At 36.8% G+C, this 17,644-nt stretch overlaps 1 protein-coding gene across 1 annotated transcript; it reads right to left on the bottom strand.

Annotated features, from left to right (window-relative positions):
* Positions 1–5,581: 5,581 nt before the first annotated feature.
* LOC111401412 (auxin-induced protein PCNT115-like) lies at positions 5,582–9,888 on the bottom strand. Its single transcript, XM_023029134.1, has 5 exons — positions 9,584–9,888; positions 8,921–9,121; positions 7,179–7,351; positions 6,883–6,985; positions 5,582–6,188 (listed from the first exon to the last, which is right to left on the bottom strand). The coding sequence occupies exons 1-5, from the start codon at positions 9,809–9,811 to the stop codon at positions 5,847–5,849; spliced, it is 1,047 nt and encodes a 348-aa protein (XP_022884902.1). The 5' UTR covers positions 9,812–9,888; the 3' UTR covers positions 5,582–5,846.
* Positions 9,889–17,644: the final 7,756 nt, after the last annotated feature.

The raw sequence follows: 17,644 nt of genomic DNA, 5'->3' as shown, positions 1-17,644 counted from the left end.
TAACTATACAATTAAATGATAATGATGGTGGTAATGCCAATATTGCTACTATGGTGTTTAACAAAGAAGCATGTAGGAGGTCAATGGTGAAAATGGTTATTGTGGATGAATTGCCGTTTAGCTTTGTTGATGGTGTCGGGTTTAGAAATTTCATGGGAAATGCTTGCCCTAAATTTGATATTCCATCTCGTAGAACAGTTACTAGGGATATATTGAGACTTTATAATGAGGAGAAGGAATTATTGAAAGATAAACTTATGTCTAATAAACAAAGGGTGTGCCTTATGACAGATTGCTGGACATCGATACAAAATATTAGTTACATGGTTATCATTGCCCATTTTATTAACAAAAATTGGGTGTTGCATAAGAGGATATTGAATTTTTCGGTGGTACCAAACCATAGAGGGGAAACAATTGGAAAACTTATTGAAATATGTTTACTTGATTGGGGAATAGAACATGTGTCCACAATTACTATTGATAATGCAAGTGCAAATGATGGGGCTCTTATCTATGTGAAAAAGGTATTAAAGAATTGGAAGGTTGATGGGATGGTCTTGGGTGGTTCGCTTATGCGATAAGGTGTTGTGCACATATAGTGAATTTAATTGTAAATAATGGGTTGAAAGAGTTTCACATGGCAATAGCAAGTATTAGAAATGTTGTAAAGTATTTTTTATCATCACCTTCCAGATTAGCAAAATTCAAGATTTGTGTAGAAAGGGAGAAAATTGAGTGCAAAAAATTGGCTATGTTAGATGTACCTACTAGATGAAATGCAACATACTTGATGTTGGATAGTGCGCTTAAGTTTGAGAAAGAATTTGATCGTATGGCAGAGGGAGATGATTTTTATTGCAAATATTTTGATGAGCATGAGAATGGGAAGGAAAGAGAAGGTCCACCTAAAAGCGATGATTGGGAAAAAGGTCGGAAGTTTGTTAAGTTTTTGAAAACCTTTTATGAAATTACTTTAAAGTTTAGTGCATCTTTGAGTATCTCCTCGAATTTATACTTTAAAGAAGTTTATAATATTCAACAATTTTTGAAATCGTTGAGTGATAGGCAAGATCCTTTATTAAGTGGTATGGCAAAAAACATGAAGAGTAAATTTGATAAGTACTGGGGCAGTGTCGAGAAAATGAACAAAATATTAATAATAGCTATTGTGCTCAATCCTCGATACAAGTTGGAGTTTGTCGGTTATTGTGGTCGCTTGTATGATAATAACTTGGTTGAAACACCAAAAGATGAAATCAAGAGTTTATTATATGAGTTGTATAATCAGTATAAGGGATGGAATAGTGCATCCAATGACGAATGTGGTGGTAATTGTGATTTTAATGACATTTTAATGGGGGGTTTCTGCAGATGATGATTGGGATGAGTCCAATAATTTTGATTTTGTGTACAAAAAATTAAAAAGTAACAATAATGATTTGCTAGGAAAAGATGAGATTCGGAGATACCTAATGGAACCCATTGAAGACTCTACTAATCACAGACTTGATATTTTGACTTGGTGGAAGTTATATTGTCTAAGATTGCAAGGGATGTCCTTGCAATTCTAGTTTCTACGGTTGCTTCAGAGTCGGTGTTTAGTACTGGAGGGCGTGTTCTTGATTCATTTAAGAGTTCTTTAACATCTAAAATAGTTGAAGCTTTAATTTGTACACAAAACTGACTACGTTCTACACTTTTGGGAGACCGATTATATGGAGCAAGTATTGACGAGACAGAGTTTCATGAAGAATTGGTCTAATTGGAAACTGGTAATTAGAATATATTTTTTTCTAACTTATTATATTGTATATTTATTTTTGCTTATACTTCTTTTAATTGAGATTTTGTAATTTTCAATGTAATGTAGAGCTTGTTGGGAAACGTACCTACAAAAAGAATGATTCAAATTCAATGATTTTGAAACTTGACTACTGATCTAATTGTAAGTATAGTCAAAATTATATTTTATACGTAATTTTATACATGAAAATTTTTTGTTCAATATTTGAACTTTTAACTTTTGTGCTGTAGAATCAACGCAAGGGGTGGACTGGCTCTTTAGAAGGATTGATGCAGATACATTGAGAAGACATTGAAGAGATCTTAAGTTTAATTTTGTTATGGCAGATTGTTAATTTTATTACAACTAGTTGCTATCACGTGCGTCACACGAATTTTGTATTTATCGTATTTTTATTAGTGTATGAATTTTAGTTTTTTTGGAAAGTTTTTGAAGTAATATCTAAAAATATTTCCATGATATAAGAAAATAATTGTTAATTATTTTTACAATTTCATATCACTATGTTATTTAGAAAAATATGCTTGTATATTTCATGCTTGAATAAGAAATATACAAACTATTTTGTTTGTATTCTTTGATAGTGTTGATAAGATTAAATTGAATGTGAAGATTAAATTTCTAAATGTTGTGTAATTCAATATTGTAAAATTGAAAAAAAACTCTCCGCACAGTGCGGAGAGAGTTTAACCATGTGTGGAGTGAAAAAAAAAACTCTTTGTACAGTATGGAAAGATGACAAACCAACTCTCCGCATAGTACGGAGAGCAAAAAAGAAACTCTTCGTGCTGTGCGGAGAGAGTTAATCTCTTCGAACAGTGCGGAGAGTTGTTCCGCACCATGGCAAAACTCTCTGCACAGTGCGTAGAGAGTTGAACCATATGCAGAGTAAAAAAAGTGCGGAGAGAAAAAAAAACCTCTCCACACAATGCGGAGAGGGTTGAACCATGTGTGGAGAGTTGGCAAATTCTTCACACAGTACAGAGTAAAAAAACTCTCCGCACAGTGCGGAGAGATGACAAATCAGCTCTTCGCACAGTATAGAGAGAAAAAACTCTCTGCACAGTGCGGAGAGTTGTTTTCAAATTCCTTAATTACAAGTCAAATTTCAAGATTGTAAATTTTTCGTATATACAACGAAACAGAGTCGGAAAACATGGCTCAAAATCAATTATTTCTTTAAATTCCAATCATAGCTCAATTTTTGAGCATGCAAATCATATTTACAGTATTGGAAATGAGCTTTCTCGTGATTCATACAATGAAATAATATGTGAGTTGTGCAAAGAAGGGGATATTGATAGTACCATGACATTGATTTCACAAATGGAGGCTCTAGGGTACCACCCAAATTCAATATTTTACACTTGCTTCATAACAGTTCTTGGACATTAGAAGCGGATACAATTTTCAATGAAATTATGCTTTCGGGTTATAAGCCAGGAATTAAAGTGTTCAATGCATTGCTCAAAAGTTGTTTGAGAAAAGACCTCTTGGAACTTACAGATAAAGTCTTGAGAGTTTTTGTTTTTCTCTTTACACTGTGCGGAACAGGGATGTAAAGCAGCCGGGCCGAGCCGGCTCGTGAGCCTTAAGTTTCGGCTCGGGCTTAGTCCGGTTAAAATGGCCGAGCTCTTTTGCGGGCTCGAGCCTGCTCGGCCAAAAAAAATAGGCAAAAGCTCAGGCTTTTTTCGGACCGAGCCGAGCAAGCTCGTTTTCTCCTCTTTTTTCTTTTTTTTTTCTCTTTCTCTAACTGCCTTTTTAAGGCAGCCTCAAAATTTTTTTTAAAAACTCGCGAGCTCATGGGCCAGTTCGGGCAAAGCCCGTGTCCCCAAAATGGGGCTCGGCCCCAGCCTAGGCTCGGGTTTACGGAGCCCCGAGCCGAGTCAAGTACGGCCCGAGCCGGGGAGCCCGATTGTCATCCCTAGTGCGGAAAGATAGTTTGCCATATCTCCGCACTTTGCGGAGTCTTTTTTTTTTGTCTCTTGGAGTTTATATATACTAAAATTATTATTATTTTTATATTGTTGGCATGATGCTGTGTGGAAAAAATTTGTCAATCACCATAAACAAAATTTTTCACAAAATGTAAAAAATTAAAATGCATAATAAATCATCTTATTACACTAATAAAATTATAATAATTTTTTTTTACAAATAATATAAAAAAAATCATTTTTATCTTCAACAAAAAAATACATTTAAAAATTAGCAATTTCGTAACCACTTTTTTTTTTTAATTCTCGGAAATACAATTATAAAAAAGGAAACAATATTGAGTTACAACATTTAATACTTAAGAAATTCAATATTAAACAAATTTTATACATTTATAACAAATTATAAATCCATATATGCAGCTTACCGTATTTGCAGGCAGCTTACCGTATATACAGTTTACTGTATATGCTGCCTACCGTATTTGTAGCTTACCGTATTTACAAACAACTTACCGTATTTGCACCTTACCGTATATGCTGCCTACTGTATATGCAGCTTATCGTATTTGCAAACAATTTACTGTATTTTCACCTTAACGTATTTGCAACTTACCGTATTTACAGCTTATTGTATTTTTATATACCGATTTTGCACTTACAAATACCGAGAATGCAGAACACCGTATATTCACTTACCAAACTGAATTTCAAAAAAAAAATTCACATTTTTATTTTTTCAATATAAGCATAAAATAAATATTAAATATATATGAAGCACAAAATATAAATGCATATGAATATGGTGCTCAATTTTCAATTTTTCAATATTGAATTACACAAAATTTAGAAATATAATCTTCATATTCAACTCAATCATATCAACATTATCAAAAAATACAAGCAAAATAATTTGTATAATCTCGTATATTTCTTATTCAAGTATGAAATATACAAGTATATTTTTTTTAGATGACACAATACTATTATGCAATTGTAAAAATAGTTTGCAATTATTTTCTTATATCATGGAAATATTTCTAGACATTGTTTCAAAAACTTTCCAAAAAACTAAAATTCATACACTAATAAAAATACAATAAATGCAAAATTCGTGCAACGCACGTGGCAGTCACTATGAGGAGAGGTATTTTTTTTTAACTTTGCTCTGTAAGGAGAATTTACCAACTCTCTGCACTGTGCGAAATTCTTTTTTGCTTTTTTTTACTCTGCACTGTACGGAGAGTCCGCACAGAATGTCATCTCTCCGTACTGTGCAGAGAGATTTTTTTTACTTTGCACTATACGGAGAGTTTGCCAACTCTCTGAACATGATTTGTCATTTCTCCGCACTATGCGGAGAGTTCTTTCTTCCTTTTTTACTTCGCACATGGTTTGCCATCTCTTCATACTGTGCGGAGAGTTTTTTTTATTTGCTCATGACAGTTTGTATTTACTAAAATTATTATTATTTTTTAATGCTAGTGACATAATGTGTGGAAGAATATTTGTTTGATATAAATAAAATGGAAAATAAAAAATAACATCATGCATAGTAAAATTGGATTCATTTACTATTGCATGAATAGTAGATCCCCTTCCCCTTTTTATTAGAAGTTCAGAACTACAACTACTACGTGGGTTCGTATCACAATCTATAGGGCGCTAATGTGACATTAAACGATAAGTACAATTAAAGAATCATTTAATTTCATATTCTATTTAACCTGTCACCTAAACACTATATAGACAAGTGTTAGTATAACATTACTGAACAACATTGCCACATCCATACTATCATAAATGGAACTAATCATGAAGGTAGTAAAACATAAGGTTCAAACATCAAAGCACTCAGAAATCAACAGCTCGGAATAACATAACAGATATGTTTGTATCCTTATTCACGCGAAATGCCATAACAACCAAATACATATCCCGATACAGGTCTGGTAGATCACAAAACGACAAGGTCACACAATACTAGTAACAAACTGTGTGCCAACAACATTTAATGTCGGCTTTATTTCAATCTCTCGACTTTAGTAGTAAAAAGAGCGAGTATAGAGCTTGTAATATTAGCACCCAGAGAAAATGTGTTTTCATGCTGCAGCTTTCCAAGTTGACAAAGGAGGAGTGTCTGAATTTTCCCATGTGCTTAAACCAGATCCATATCTCTCACCCTTGACTCCATCAGCAGAAGCAATACATTCGAGCTCTGTCATTTCTTCTTTTGTCAGTTTTACAGACAACGCCCCAATGTTCTGCTCCAAATTCTCGATTTTCGTGGTACCAGGTATGGGACACACATCGGCTCCCTGATGATGGACCCAAGCCAAAGCTAGCTGTGAAGGGGTGCATCCCTTTCTACTTGCCATATCATTGACTCTCTCAAACAAGCTCTTGTTGTGCTCCAGATTTTCGGGTTGGAATCTCGGTAGATACTGCAAACATAAAGCACATGTTTCAAAATCGAAACCTTAACCAAACAACATGAGGAGTTTTAGAATATGAACATTAATGTTCATAACCAGACATTATCTGGTTGGAAAAATGAGATATTTATACCAAGAAAATGGCATCAAATTGGTCATTTCTCAACAGTTCCATTTTGGAAATGAAAAATCTCAAGGTAATATAATTTTAACACTTCTAAAAAGCATGTAGTTTGAATTTCTTCCTCCAAGGAAAACAACTGCATATTTTGACATGGAATCTGCTATACTTCAGAAATTTCCAAGTATATTCAATTGCTAAATAACCTGTTGATGAAACATAATTTGTTTCAAGTGATAGCCCTGTAGAAGATGCTGTTCTCTTATAATGTAAATCAGGAAAAAAAGGGGAAAAATTTCTGAGGGATCTTCAGTAACTGGAATACGAAATATTCCAAGTACACATGTAGTTTAAAGAAAGCAAGAAGGTAAAAACAGATTCCTCCTAGATGGTCCAAGGAAGTGCAAGTGATACCTAAAACTTTAGCCAATACAATGATCATGTCACTAACTAGATATTTGAAAGTAATCTAGAAGTTCATTAGATGTATAAAATAAATTGCAAAGAGATGAAAATATGCAGGGAAAATACGCAAAGTAACGTATTTAAAGTTGATACTCAAGAGGTAAGTAAAAAAGAAACCTGGCGGAAGTCTGCTTCATTGAAAGTTTCAACCAATTTTGGGCCATAGGAGAAGAATCCCCGTCCAAGAGGACTGTATGCTACTATTCCGATGCCAAGTTCTCTGAAACAATTGCAACAAAGGATAGTGTAGAAATTTGAGTATTTGGTACAAGGTATTAGCTAGCAATGACTACTAAATAAACAATACTTTATTTTCTTCCTTACTACTGTCTAATACTACTTAAGCGTCTGTGCTAAACATGCAATATACCACTATTATCAATTTATAAAAACTATTATAGTAATCAATAAACCTGCAAGTAGGAATTATCTCTGCCTCCACATCTCTAGACCACAGAGACCACTCCAACTGCACTGCAGTTATCGGATGAACAGAATGTGCTCTTCTGATTGTTGCAGCCGAGGCCTCTGATAACCCAATATATTTTATTTTACCTTCTTCCACCAGTTTCTTCAGTTCTCCGATCTTACATAAAGAAAGATTCAAAGTGATTAGGAGACGCATGTGTAAAACACGTTACATTAATCAAAAGATACAAAGAAGACATAAGACCAACTATGCACGTGAAATCAAATCATTTAAGTATTTTTATCAACAGCAATGAACTAGTTTGCCATCTACAAAAAGATGGTGAGACAATCAGGTAAACAAACCCAAAAAAAAATTGTTATTTTTTTCCATGGAAAAATCAAACACCCAATAGCTTTATGCAAGAGTACTGCATTTCAACACATGTTTTATTCCTATTGCTGTCATCAAACCAATAATATGATCCTCAAAAATTCCAGTTTAACAACCAGTGGAGTGACAAAGTTGACAGACCAGTAAAAATCTGGCACCTTTCATTTCTCTAGCTTAAAAGAATTTTAAAAAGTTCTGGTTAGTTGAATAAATATATTGTTTTTCTTTGACCATTTCTCTCAATGACAGCACTAAAGTATTCGGCAGAAACACAGTTGGTGGGAGTGGGGTGGGAACAAGAATCAGGTTTTGAACCATCAGTGAAACAATTGTTAAACCACTAGAGCTAAAAGCTTAGCTGTTAGAGAAGGCCACATGCATATAATTTAAATCTTGTCCTCAATAGAAATAAATAAACACGGATCTACAATAAATGTCAAAATATTACTGCATTACCCACCAGAAATACCAAGTTTTATTCACATTAGTTGCATTTTAATGTTGCCCAGAGAGGTGAAGCACCAAAGCCAGTTTATAGCCGTTCACATAAACTCAGAAGTTCCAGTTTCAGCTAATCTTACTAATGAAATAAATTTTTTAGTTCTGTCATCATTTCTTGTACCATGTGTGCTCATAACTGTGGCAATTTTTAACAAAGTTTATTTAAAAGGACAAAATGAATAGTTCAACTATGACCTACCCCAAATTATCAAAAACAGTTCTTTTAGCCTCTTCTTATGGTAAAGCATAGAAGATAAGGAAACAGTTCTCAAGAATGCACCATTTTGTTGAACATGTTATACATGATAATCATATCACTGATTAAAACAACATATGAACACAAAAATTCTAGGTAGAAAATTTGGTGGAAGTTCATCTGTCACATAAAGCTTTAGGGTAAGGAACAATGCAAGATATTAGAGTAACTTGGACTGAGCTTGACTGGGAACCAAGCAGTAGTAGTTAAGACGCCAGAGTTTTACAATTCTATAGTTAATCAATTTATCAAGATTATATTAAGCTTGGTTCAAAAAAACCAATAAATAGTAAATACGTGGAAAGGCAATAAACAACTAAAATTCAACTCATAATCAGCTAGATAAAAGCTCATGCAACATAGGCTTGTTAAAAAAAATCATGGGAAGTTTAAGCTCAGTTTTGAAATTATTAAGAAGTCTTATCAATAAAATAATTAAGAAGTCAATCCAAGATTTGGTAACCTGCCTCTTGGCTCAGCTCATTGCTGAGCTAGTTGAAAACCCAACGCATATTGATAACAACACATGCTTGTAAATTTCGTAAAACTAAATTATGAGTTATATATAAACAAACAAAGGGGAATAGATGGCTAACCGTGACTTCGATGGGCAATCGTGTATCAATGCGATGTTGGTAATAAAGATCAATGCAGTCAATATCAAGCCGCTTCAAGCTGGCCTCACAGGCAGCCCGCACATAAGCTGGGTCACCAAATATCTCTCTCTTCCCATCAGAAAGTTTAATCCCAAACTTTGTAGCCAACTCTACTTTTTCCCTCATCCCATCCTTCAAAGCCTATGAAAAACCCAGAATTCCGTACAAGACAATAAATAACCATTATAAAACTTTCATTTATTAAACATCTAAAAGAAGTGAAAGAAAGGCAATAAATAACCAAGCCAGAGTAAGGTTTAACTTTTAGACTAGTGACCAGGTAGTACTACTAATAATTAAGGCTGCAAATAATGCTTTACAGAGTCTTACCTTCTCCAGCTAAATATAAGTTACCTTGATAGCATATTCTCCAATGAATGTAAAAATCCCAAAAGGGAAAACATGAAATCAAAACAGACAATTAAAGCAAAAGGTACATCACATTAAATCTATTTCAGAAACTATTAACATTATACACTTGTCTTTTATATATGTACACAGAGTTGAAAAATCCGGCTCAAATTTTCAAGCTCGTGCAGCCTGGGAGACAACTGCGGTTATGTGGGTGCGTAAAGGGATTTCGAAGTAGGGCAAAGTAAGTACCTTTCCGATGAGTATTTCATTGGTATGAGGTCCATATGCGTCCGATGTGTCAAGGAAGGTGATGCCGGAGTTAATGGCATGGTGAATGAGCTCGATCATATCTGGTTCAGGCTTGGGCAGGCCGTAAAATGCTGACATGCCCATGCATCCCAATCCCTGCGCAGACACTTCAAGTCCCTGTGAACCCAGCTTCATTCTGGCTACTTTTACACTGCTCGCTGCTGCCATTATTCTGGATTCAATCTGTATAGCAACTAAAAGATGGAGTTGGTCAACGGAGAGAAGGAGAAGACAATAAGGGATGAGGAAGGCGGAGAAGACAGGTGGTGGTTAAATGGTGGCAGATAGCGACGATAAACAGCCATATTGGACCGTTGTCTACTGATTAAAAAAAAAAATTTGAAAATTTTGTAAAAAGCTCAAAAATAATGAAAAGTCAATATTGCCCCTAACACAAATCATTCACACCGACATATGGAGGAAGAAGGGGAAGAAATAGCAAGGAAACCAATGACTTTTTCTTAGAAGGAGACAGACCGGCCACCATTAGAGACGAAGAAGATAAGTTTTGCTTATTTTGCTCCCATTAATCTTTGAATTTGAATGTTGAATGTTTATTTTGTTGGAAATATTGGTAGAAATCTTTGTAAATTATGTGAACTTACTGAAAATGACATTTTTGGAAGTGCTTTTGGGTCGTAGATCGCAGGAAACGGCAATTTCCGACAGCTGGAGATCTAAGAAGAAGGTCGCTGGTTCTGGACCGTCTTTTCTAGACGGCCTGAACGCTGGGCCGTCTGGAAAACAGACGGCCCCAAACCGTCAGGAAAAGACAGTTTTTCCAGGCGGCCCACCTGTAGCCCCTTTTTTTCCCAATATTTAATTTTTTTCATTGTATTTGAATAAATAATTTAAATACACAAAAATAAATAATGAACATTTCAATAATAAATAAATAATTATTTAAATGATAAATAAAAAATGTAAATAATGAATAAATATTAATAATCAAAATATGTAATTAAAATTTAATTGAAATAAATTTCTAACATTTAAAATAAATAATTAAATATTTACGTTTACTTGTTCAATAAATAATTTAAATAATCAATAAATATATCCGTGATCTGTTGACAGTTCGTACTGCTCGAAAGAGGCCTGAGTCCATCTTGGATCGGGACATGGTATGTTAATTGAATATAATTTGTTGATTATCATTATAATTTTTGAATTAAGTTTTTCATTTGTAATGCTTATTTTTTTAGAAGCGTCGTCGATTATCTCCTCCGTCGAAGGTGTCACATTCCCCGAGGATGTCGCCTCCGTCGATGATGTCACCTCCCTAAATGAGATCACCTCTGTCGAGAGTGTCATCTCCGCTGAGGGTGTCACCTCTCTACATGAGATCACCATCTCCTGCATCCAGACGTCTCCCACGTGGATTTGCTGCACGTAGTCAGAGTGCTTCCATCAATGATGTGTTTCGACTTATGATGGAGATCAGAGGCAACGTAGTTGACTTATGAGGCGAAGTAGCTTACTTATGACGTGATGTCGGGATGGTACAAGTCGGTTTAGGAGATTTTTATGTTGAGGTCGTAGCGATACAAGGCGACATAGCAGACCTACGTGGGACTGGCGGGTATCAGGGTAGGATTGGCGAGTATCGGGATGGAGGGGGTGGCGGAGGGACAGGCGGTTATCGAGACGGAAGGGATGATGGAGAGACATGCGGCTATCAGGACAGAGGGACAAGTGGTTATCAGGGTCGAGGGGATCAGATGGGGTATATTGACTCGTCGTGGGCATCGGATGATGCATTAGCTTTATTTCTCGGTAGCCCGATGGAGATGGAGGATTGGGCTCTGATGGAGACGGAGGCGAAGGGATTACCTGAGGTGGAGAGGGTACCAGAGGAGGAGGTTATGAGGGTGTCGGAGGAGGAGGGGTACCCGAGGCAGAGGTCCAGAGGGTGCCGGAAGAGGAGGGGATACCCGAGGAAGGGGTACCATCTCGGACGCCAGACTCGTCGGACGTAGAGCAGAGGTCGAGAGGGTGCCGGAGGAGGAGAGGATACCCGAGGAAGGGGTACCATCTCGGACGCCAGACTCGTCGGACGTAGTTTTTGTGTCGGAGGAAACGAAGGAGGTGGTCCCGATGGTAGGTGAGCGGGTACCGGAGATTGGAAGGGTACCGTGTACTGTTGACGTGTCGGAGCTGGTGACCGGCAAGAGGCCGAAGGTGTAATTACAGTACGTCGTTTTTCCATTTATCGCGGAGGCGAAGAGAAGGAGGTTCGTCGACGGCACGCATCCCAATTTATTCAGGGAGGTGGACCACGCCTAGTGAAAAGCATTCAGATGGAGTGGAGAGCAATTAGGCCCGGGTAAGTATTGTATTATTCGTTAAGGATTATTACATTGCGCAGACCTTGATACATCTATATTGCTTTTAACAATTTCTTTTCTTATTTTTTTAGAGCCAGCTGCAGGATTGCTTATAAGACGATTTCGGACGCTTACAAGTGGTTTCACGACATCACCAGACTTGGCTCGCCGACGATGTAAGTAAGTAGTAATATTGTTATTTATTACGTATACATATTTTTGAATTTTAATTTTATGAAATTAAATAACTCTTTTTTTAATTGGTGTTTCCTGATGCAGCACATTGATTTCGCCATAGATTTGCTACGAGATCAAGCTGAAAGACATCTAAGATCGTTCAACATTCCTAGCCAACTCATATTGAACACCGAGTTCATGTGTGCCGTTAACATTAAGTACCAGATGCTCCAAACTATAAGCAGCGAGTACACGGTGCCTACATACATGTTGGAGTGGGTCGTAGGGATGTGGCTGAGTGTCGGGGGAAAGAAATACTTGAAACGATTATCATCATCCTTTTCAATAAAAAAATGTCGATTCAGTATTAATTCTTTCCATGTTATAGCAAAACCTGACCAATTTATATAAACAATAATCATAATTTAAATAATTAAATAAAATATATTAAATAAACTGAAAAAATAACAATTGAATTAAATAATTAATTAGACATTAAATAAACAATCGATACATAATTAAAAAACAATTGAAATTAAGATTGAATTAAATAATTAGTTAGACATCAAATAAACATCTAAACAATTAAAATAAACATCTAAACAATTAAAATATTAGTTAAACAATTGAAATGAATAATTAACAATTAAAATAAATATTAAATAAACATCTAAACAAAGAAATATCTGGCCAATTTAGTATAACTCTCCTCGATCTAACCCATCAAGTCCTCCAACTCGCATTCTTTGACCTTCCAAGTTTCTGATAGCTCATGACCACCCTGTACTCTCGACGAACGTCATTAACAATGTCCGAAGGTTTGTAGATCGTTCGTGGGTCCTAAAACTTGTGCACTACTTCTCGACCAATGAACCATGATCGAGCTTGCCTGTAATCATTTTGACGAATACCCACTCGCAAGTATGTTCCCATGCATACTTACAAACTAAAAAAAACTCATTCGTGTCCATTTTCGTCGCTCGCAAATGTCAAAGGCAACTATCGTCAATACAGACAATTGTGCAAGTTGACTTGTTTGATTTCTTCACTTTAAACTCTTTGTTTCAAAGAAATCCAGTGAACAGCTTCCTGCAAATCATTTTTCGTGTCAAACAATTGCTCAACATACAAATCTTCATTATCGGGGACTACACACGAACAATTCAAGGACCGTGCACTCGATCCAACTTGTGAGCTCCCACTCATGTCTCAGACGAGATAAAGCAATCAAATTCTCATTTGTAAAGTCATTATCTTAGCAAACATAAAATATTATGGTTGTCCAGAATAGCAGTTATTGAAGCAGTTATTGAGTAATCTTATCACATTCCACGATTCAAGGAGCCCAGTTGAAGGCGGTTGAATGACAAAGAGTAATGGCAGCAGTTAGAGACGGCAGTTCTACAACAAGTTAGCCACCATAAAGAAAGTGAGTAGTTATAGAGCAATCAAGCAGTTTCCAAGCGGTTTGTCACAAGGAAGTCATCAAGGGAATATAAAAAGGAAGAAAAGACAGAGAGAAAGGGGCCGAATCAAACACTCTCAAACAGAAAATATGTAATTTTAATTTCTTAGTTTAAACTTAAACATTTCTTTTAGTACTCGTGTGCTTGCGCCCCTTGGAGGCATTCTGTTTATTTTCAATTGTAAATCATCGCCAATAAAACACCGCTTTTTGGGACTTTGTCTCGAGAGGTTTGTTCCTTACACAATCGTTTGACCCCTTTTTTAATGGTTAGCGATTACCCGCGCGAAACACATACATGTGATCCTTGGTAAAAATTATCATTCGTGATTATTTTCAATATGCATGTGATCCTTGTTAAGATATTTCTAAGTTGTGTTAAGATACTTGTGACGATCCAAAATAGTCTCGCGTATATTGGTCGTTGTAACAAGGATCTAGTGCAGGATAATAGAATTGAGCTACGTGCATGTGGCACTGTATGGGCTTGGCCAGTTACACTAGGAGATCAAGAGCAACCCCCTCACGGAATCTTCCAAGCCCATTGGGTCCATAGGGCCAGCCCGTCCCGTAGGAGTGATCACAGGTGAAATTTTCCCCTTCAATTTTAATTGAAAAATCAAATCCAATCCTCTTGAAATTTAAAGAATTTATTTTAATTTTATTTTTTGGATGGATAATGGCCGTTCATATTCGCACTCATAGTTCTGCGCCACTCAGTTATTCCATCTCCCACATAAAACAAGTAATAATCCATTTATCCTTGAGATAGCAGTAATGGCCGCATTTTCACCATGCAGAGATATCACTATTTTATGCAAAAGTAGAGCAGTTTCTTTGGTGGGCTCATCGGCCTTTCCTCCGTAGGAACCAAGATTGAGGCCTACTAAGTGTTTGATAAAAGGTCAGTTAGTTGTTTTCTGGATAACAATCTTCATTTACTTGTAGAAGCGTATGATTGTTGTTATCGCAATATACTTGTGGTTTCATGAAGTTGGTTTTATTCAAACTTAATTGTAAACATATTGATAGATTTGAAACCTTTGAAAGGATTGCCATTTGTTTTGTTCGTTTGCTTTCTTTTAGGGAAACGATAACCCAATATACAGCAGATTGTTGTTTTGGGAAGAAATTAATGGATTCCTTCGATGATCAGACTGTTGTGGCTATATTGCACTGTAATTGTACTCGTAGAATCTTGTATTATAAGTATAATACAAACTTAGATGAATGGAAAAAGTATTGTTTCACTCGGCTTAGTCGCTAACAATTAAAAAGGAATCAGACGATTGTGTAAGAGACAAATCTCTTGAGACAAAGTCCCAAAAATGGGTGTTTTTATTGGCGATGACTTTACAATTGGAAAATAAAAATAGAATGCCTCCAAGGGGCGCAAGCACACGAGTTACTGAAAAGAAGTGTTTAAATCTAAACTAAGAAATTGAAAGTTACATATTCTCTGTTTGAGAGTATTTGATTCGGGGTCTTTTGCTCTATGTCTTTTCTTCCATTTATACTCTCTGGATGATCTCTTCATGATCAACCGCTTAAAAACTGTTTGATCGCTCTATAACTGCCCACTTTCTTCATAGTGGCCAACTTGTCATGGAACTGCCTTCTCTAACTGCTGCCATTACTTTTGTCTTTCAACCGTCTTCAATTGAATTCCTTGAATCGTGGAACGTGATAGGGCTACTCAATAACTGCTTCATTAACCGCACCTTTGGGTAACCATAACATCTTATGTTTGCTAAGATCTTGGACGACTCGAAGGTTTGGGCGAGAACAAGGTCACAGTCCTGGGTGACTGCATGGCAATCCATTCGCTCAAATCTTGAGCGACTTGTAACCTTAGACGATGGTATTACCACGTTCATGGGCTTCCCTATTTGGGCCTTTATCCTGCATTACCTGATTGGGCTATCTGATTTGGGGATCCTCCAATTGGGCTTCATTCCTTGGGCTTATTCGATTTGGGCTGAACTTTTGTGTGTCAAAAATTACCCCTCAATATGGCAGAATTAATATCAATTATTAATTTTTGCCATATTCACTTTGTGTTTCCCAGCAACACTCGAAATTTCCAAAGATTTCAATCATTGTTTTCTTCCATAGCCTGAAAAAGTGCGACATTTGCAAACCCTTATAACCCTCAAATAAATGCCATTTCATTGCACCACTAAATCACGCCTCATTGTTTCGCGCTTCTCTCTCGCAATATTACTGTTCATCTTCTTGCTTCTCTGCTATGTAATTTCGACAAACTCTATTTCGTTCCTAATGGCTGCTTCACAATCCCAGTCTGGTGACTCCTTTAGTTTCGAAAACTTCCAAAAACTCCTCACTCGGCCATATATAATTCCGAACTTCCTTGCACCAGCCAATGTTGAACTCAATGAGCTATATCTAGGTCTTTCATTTAACAACGCCGAAGCCATCGAGCAAACGACGGTCGGTCAACTGTTTCCTTGTACTCAGGGCCCTCCGTTTCTAAACTCTTTGCCACTAAGGCCGCTTCGCGAAAGAGGTATTCGCACTTGGCCTAAATCTGATGTCGTTTTCCGTAGATGGCATGCTTTCCTTGTGGACCATGGTCCTACTAAGGCAATTCTTGATAGTGCTAGGATTTCTGATTTGTTAGAAATCTCTCTTCAACCCCCTATTTTTGACCCAACACTTTTTCCAATTGCTTTAAGTTTTTGGTCTTCCGAGTATAATACTTTTGTGTTTCCTCTTGGTCCTATGTCCATTACCTTAAGGGATGTTGGGGTCCTAATAAATCTGCCACCTTTGGGCGATAATATTTTTTCTAGTATTTTGATTTCTGGTGTCGCCCCAAAATTTGATAAAAAAATTCACCGAGTCTTATTCAAGCCTGTAAACCTGTCATAACGACTCAAGCGTTGAGCCTTCCCATGCTGAGTGTGTGGTCTTTCTTCAAGTTTGGCTTTGTAAATACATTGTGTGTGTGCCAAGCCTGAAGCCCTCCATGAGCTATTTATCCATAGCGCATGAGTTGGCACGTGGTAGGCCTCTAAATTTGTGTTCTTTCTTTTTAACTGCCCTCTATAGAGGCATGACTTCTCTTCAATCCCAATTGAAGAATGGTGCATCTCCCACTATTAGTGGGCCTCTTTGGTTCACTCAAATGTGGTTGAGAGCCTATTTTCCATCGCTTGGTGCTCCATCCTTTTTCAGTCCTTCTGCTAGCTGTTATGGGCTAGCCATTGATCCCCTGACTCCTGTAAATATGTCTTGAAGGGACATTTTTTTCATTTTTTTATACTTTGGATTCAATCCCTTCCTTCTTTCCTTTTTCTCCCTTTTTGACTCCTGATTATGTGCAACCTCCATCCACTATGGATAGTGCGAGCACTTCTCTGTTCATTTGGATTCAGTTTTTGACCGGAAGGGAGTTGTTCCATGATATTTTGACTGGAACCAATGCTAAAGCTAGGGTTGAAATATACGCTTCCCAATTTTTTGCTCGCCAACTTGGCTTTGGCCAAACTTGGCCCGTTCCCCCTTGCTATTCAATAAATTTAATAGACCGCTTCCACACCATTAATAAAGTAGATGCAGAAGTTATAAATGCTCGCAATATTCTTTTAACGAGCAACTTTTCATTAGCCCCTTTCAATCCTAGCCGTGTCATCCATCCCCTTTTCGAACGACTTTGGTCGTCAGTGAAGCGTAGATTGTTTGCGACTGATGCCAATCATGCTTTCCATTCCCTGGACCAGCCAAACATTTCTTCCACGTCTCCTGTTTTGGTCACTCCTGTGTCCATCAGGAGTCCCTCTTCCCCTGCTCGTGCTAAACAGTCTGCTCGTCCATCGACTTCTCTTCCTGACAAGCCCACTGCAGCTAAAAGTACCCCAAGCAGCAAACGGCCAGCCTCAGCATCTCTTATATTTGGAGGATGATGCTGATGATGATGATGACACCCCTCTCATCGTCAGGAGGAAGGTAATTAAATTGGTTTACTCACAAGCATACATTTCCATACTTGAAACTTTTCTATGTGCTGAT

This window comes from Olea europaea, chromosome 10 (assembly GCF_002742605.1).
Source record: "Olea europaea var. sylvestris chromosome 10, O_europaea_v1, whole genome shotgun sequence".
NCBI lineage: Eukaryota > Viridiplantae > Streptophyta > Magnoliopsida > Lamiales > Oleaceae > Olea > Olea europaea.
This window is presented reverse-complemented; position numbering and strand designations above follow the sequence as displayed.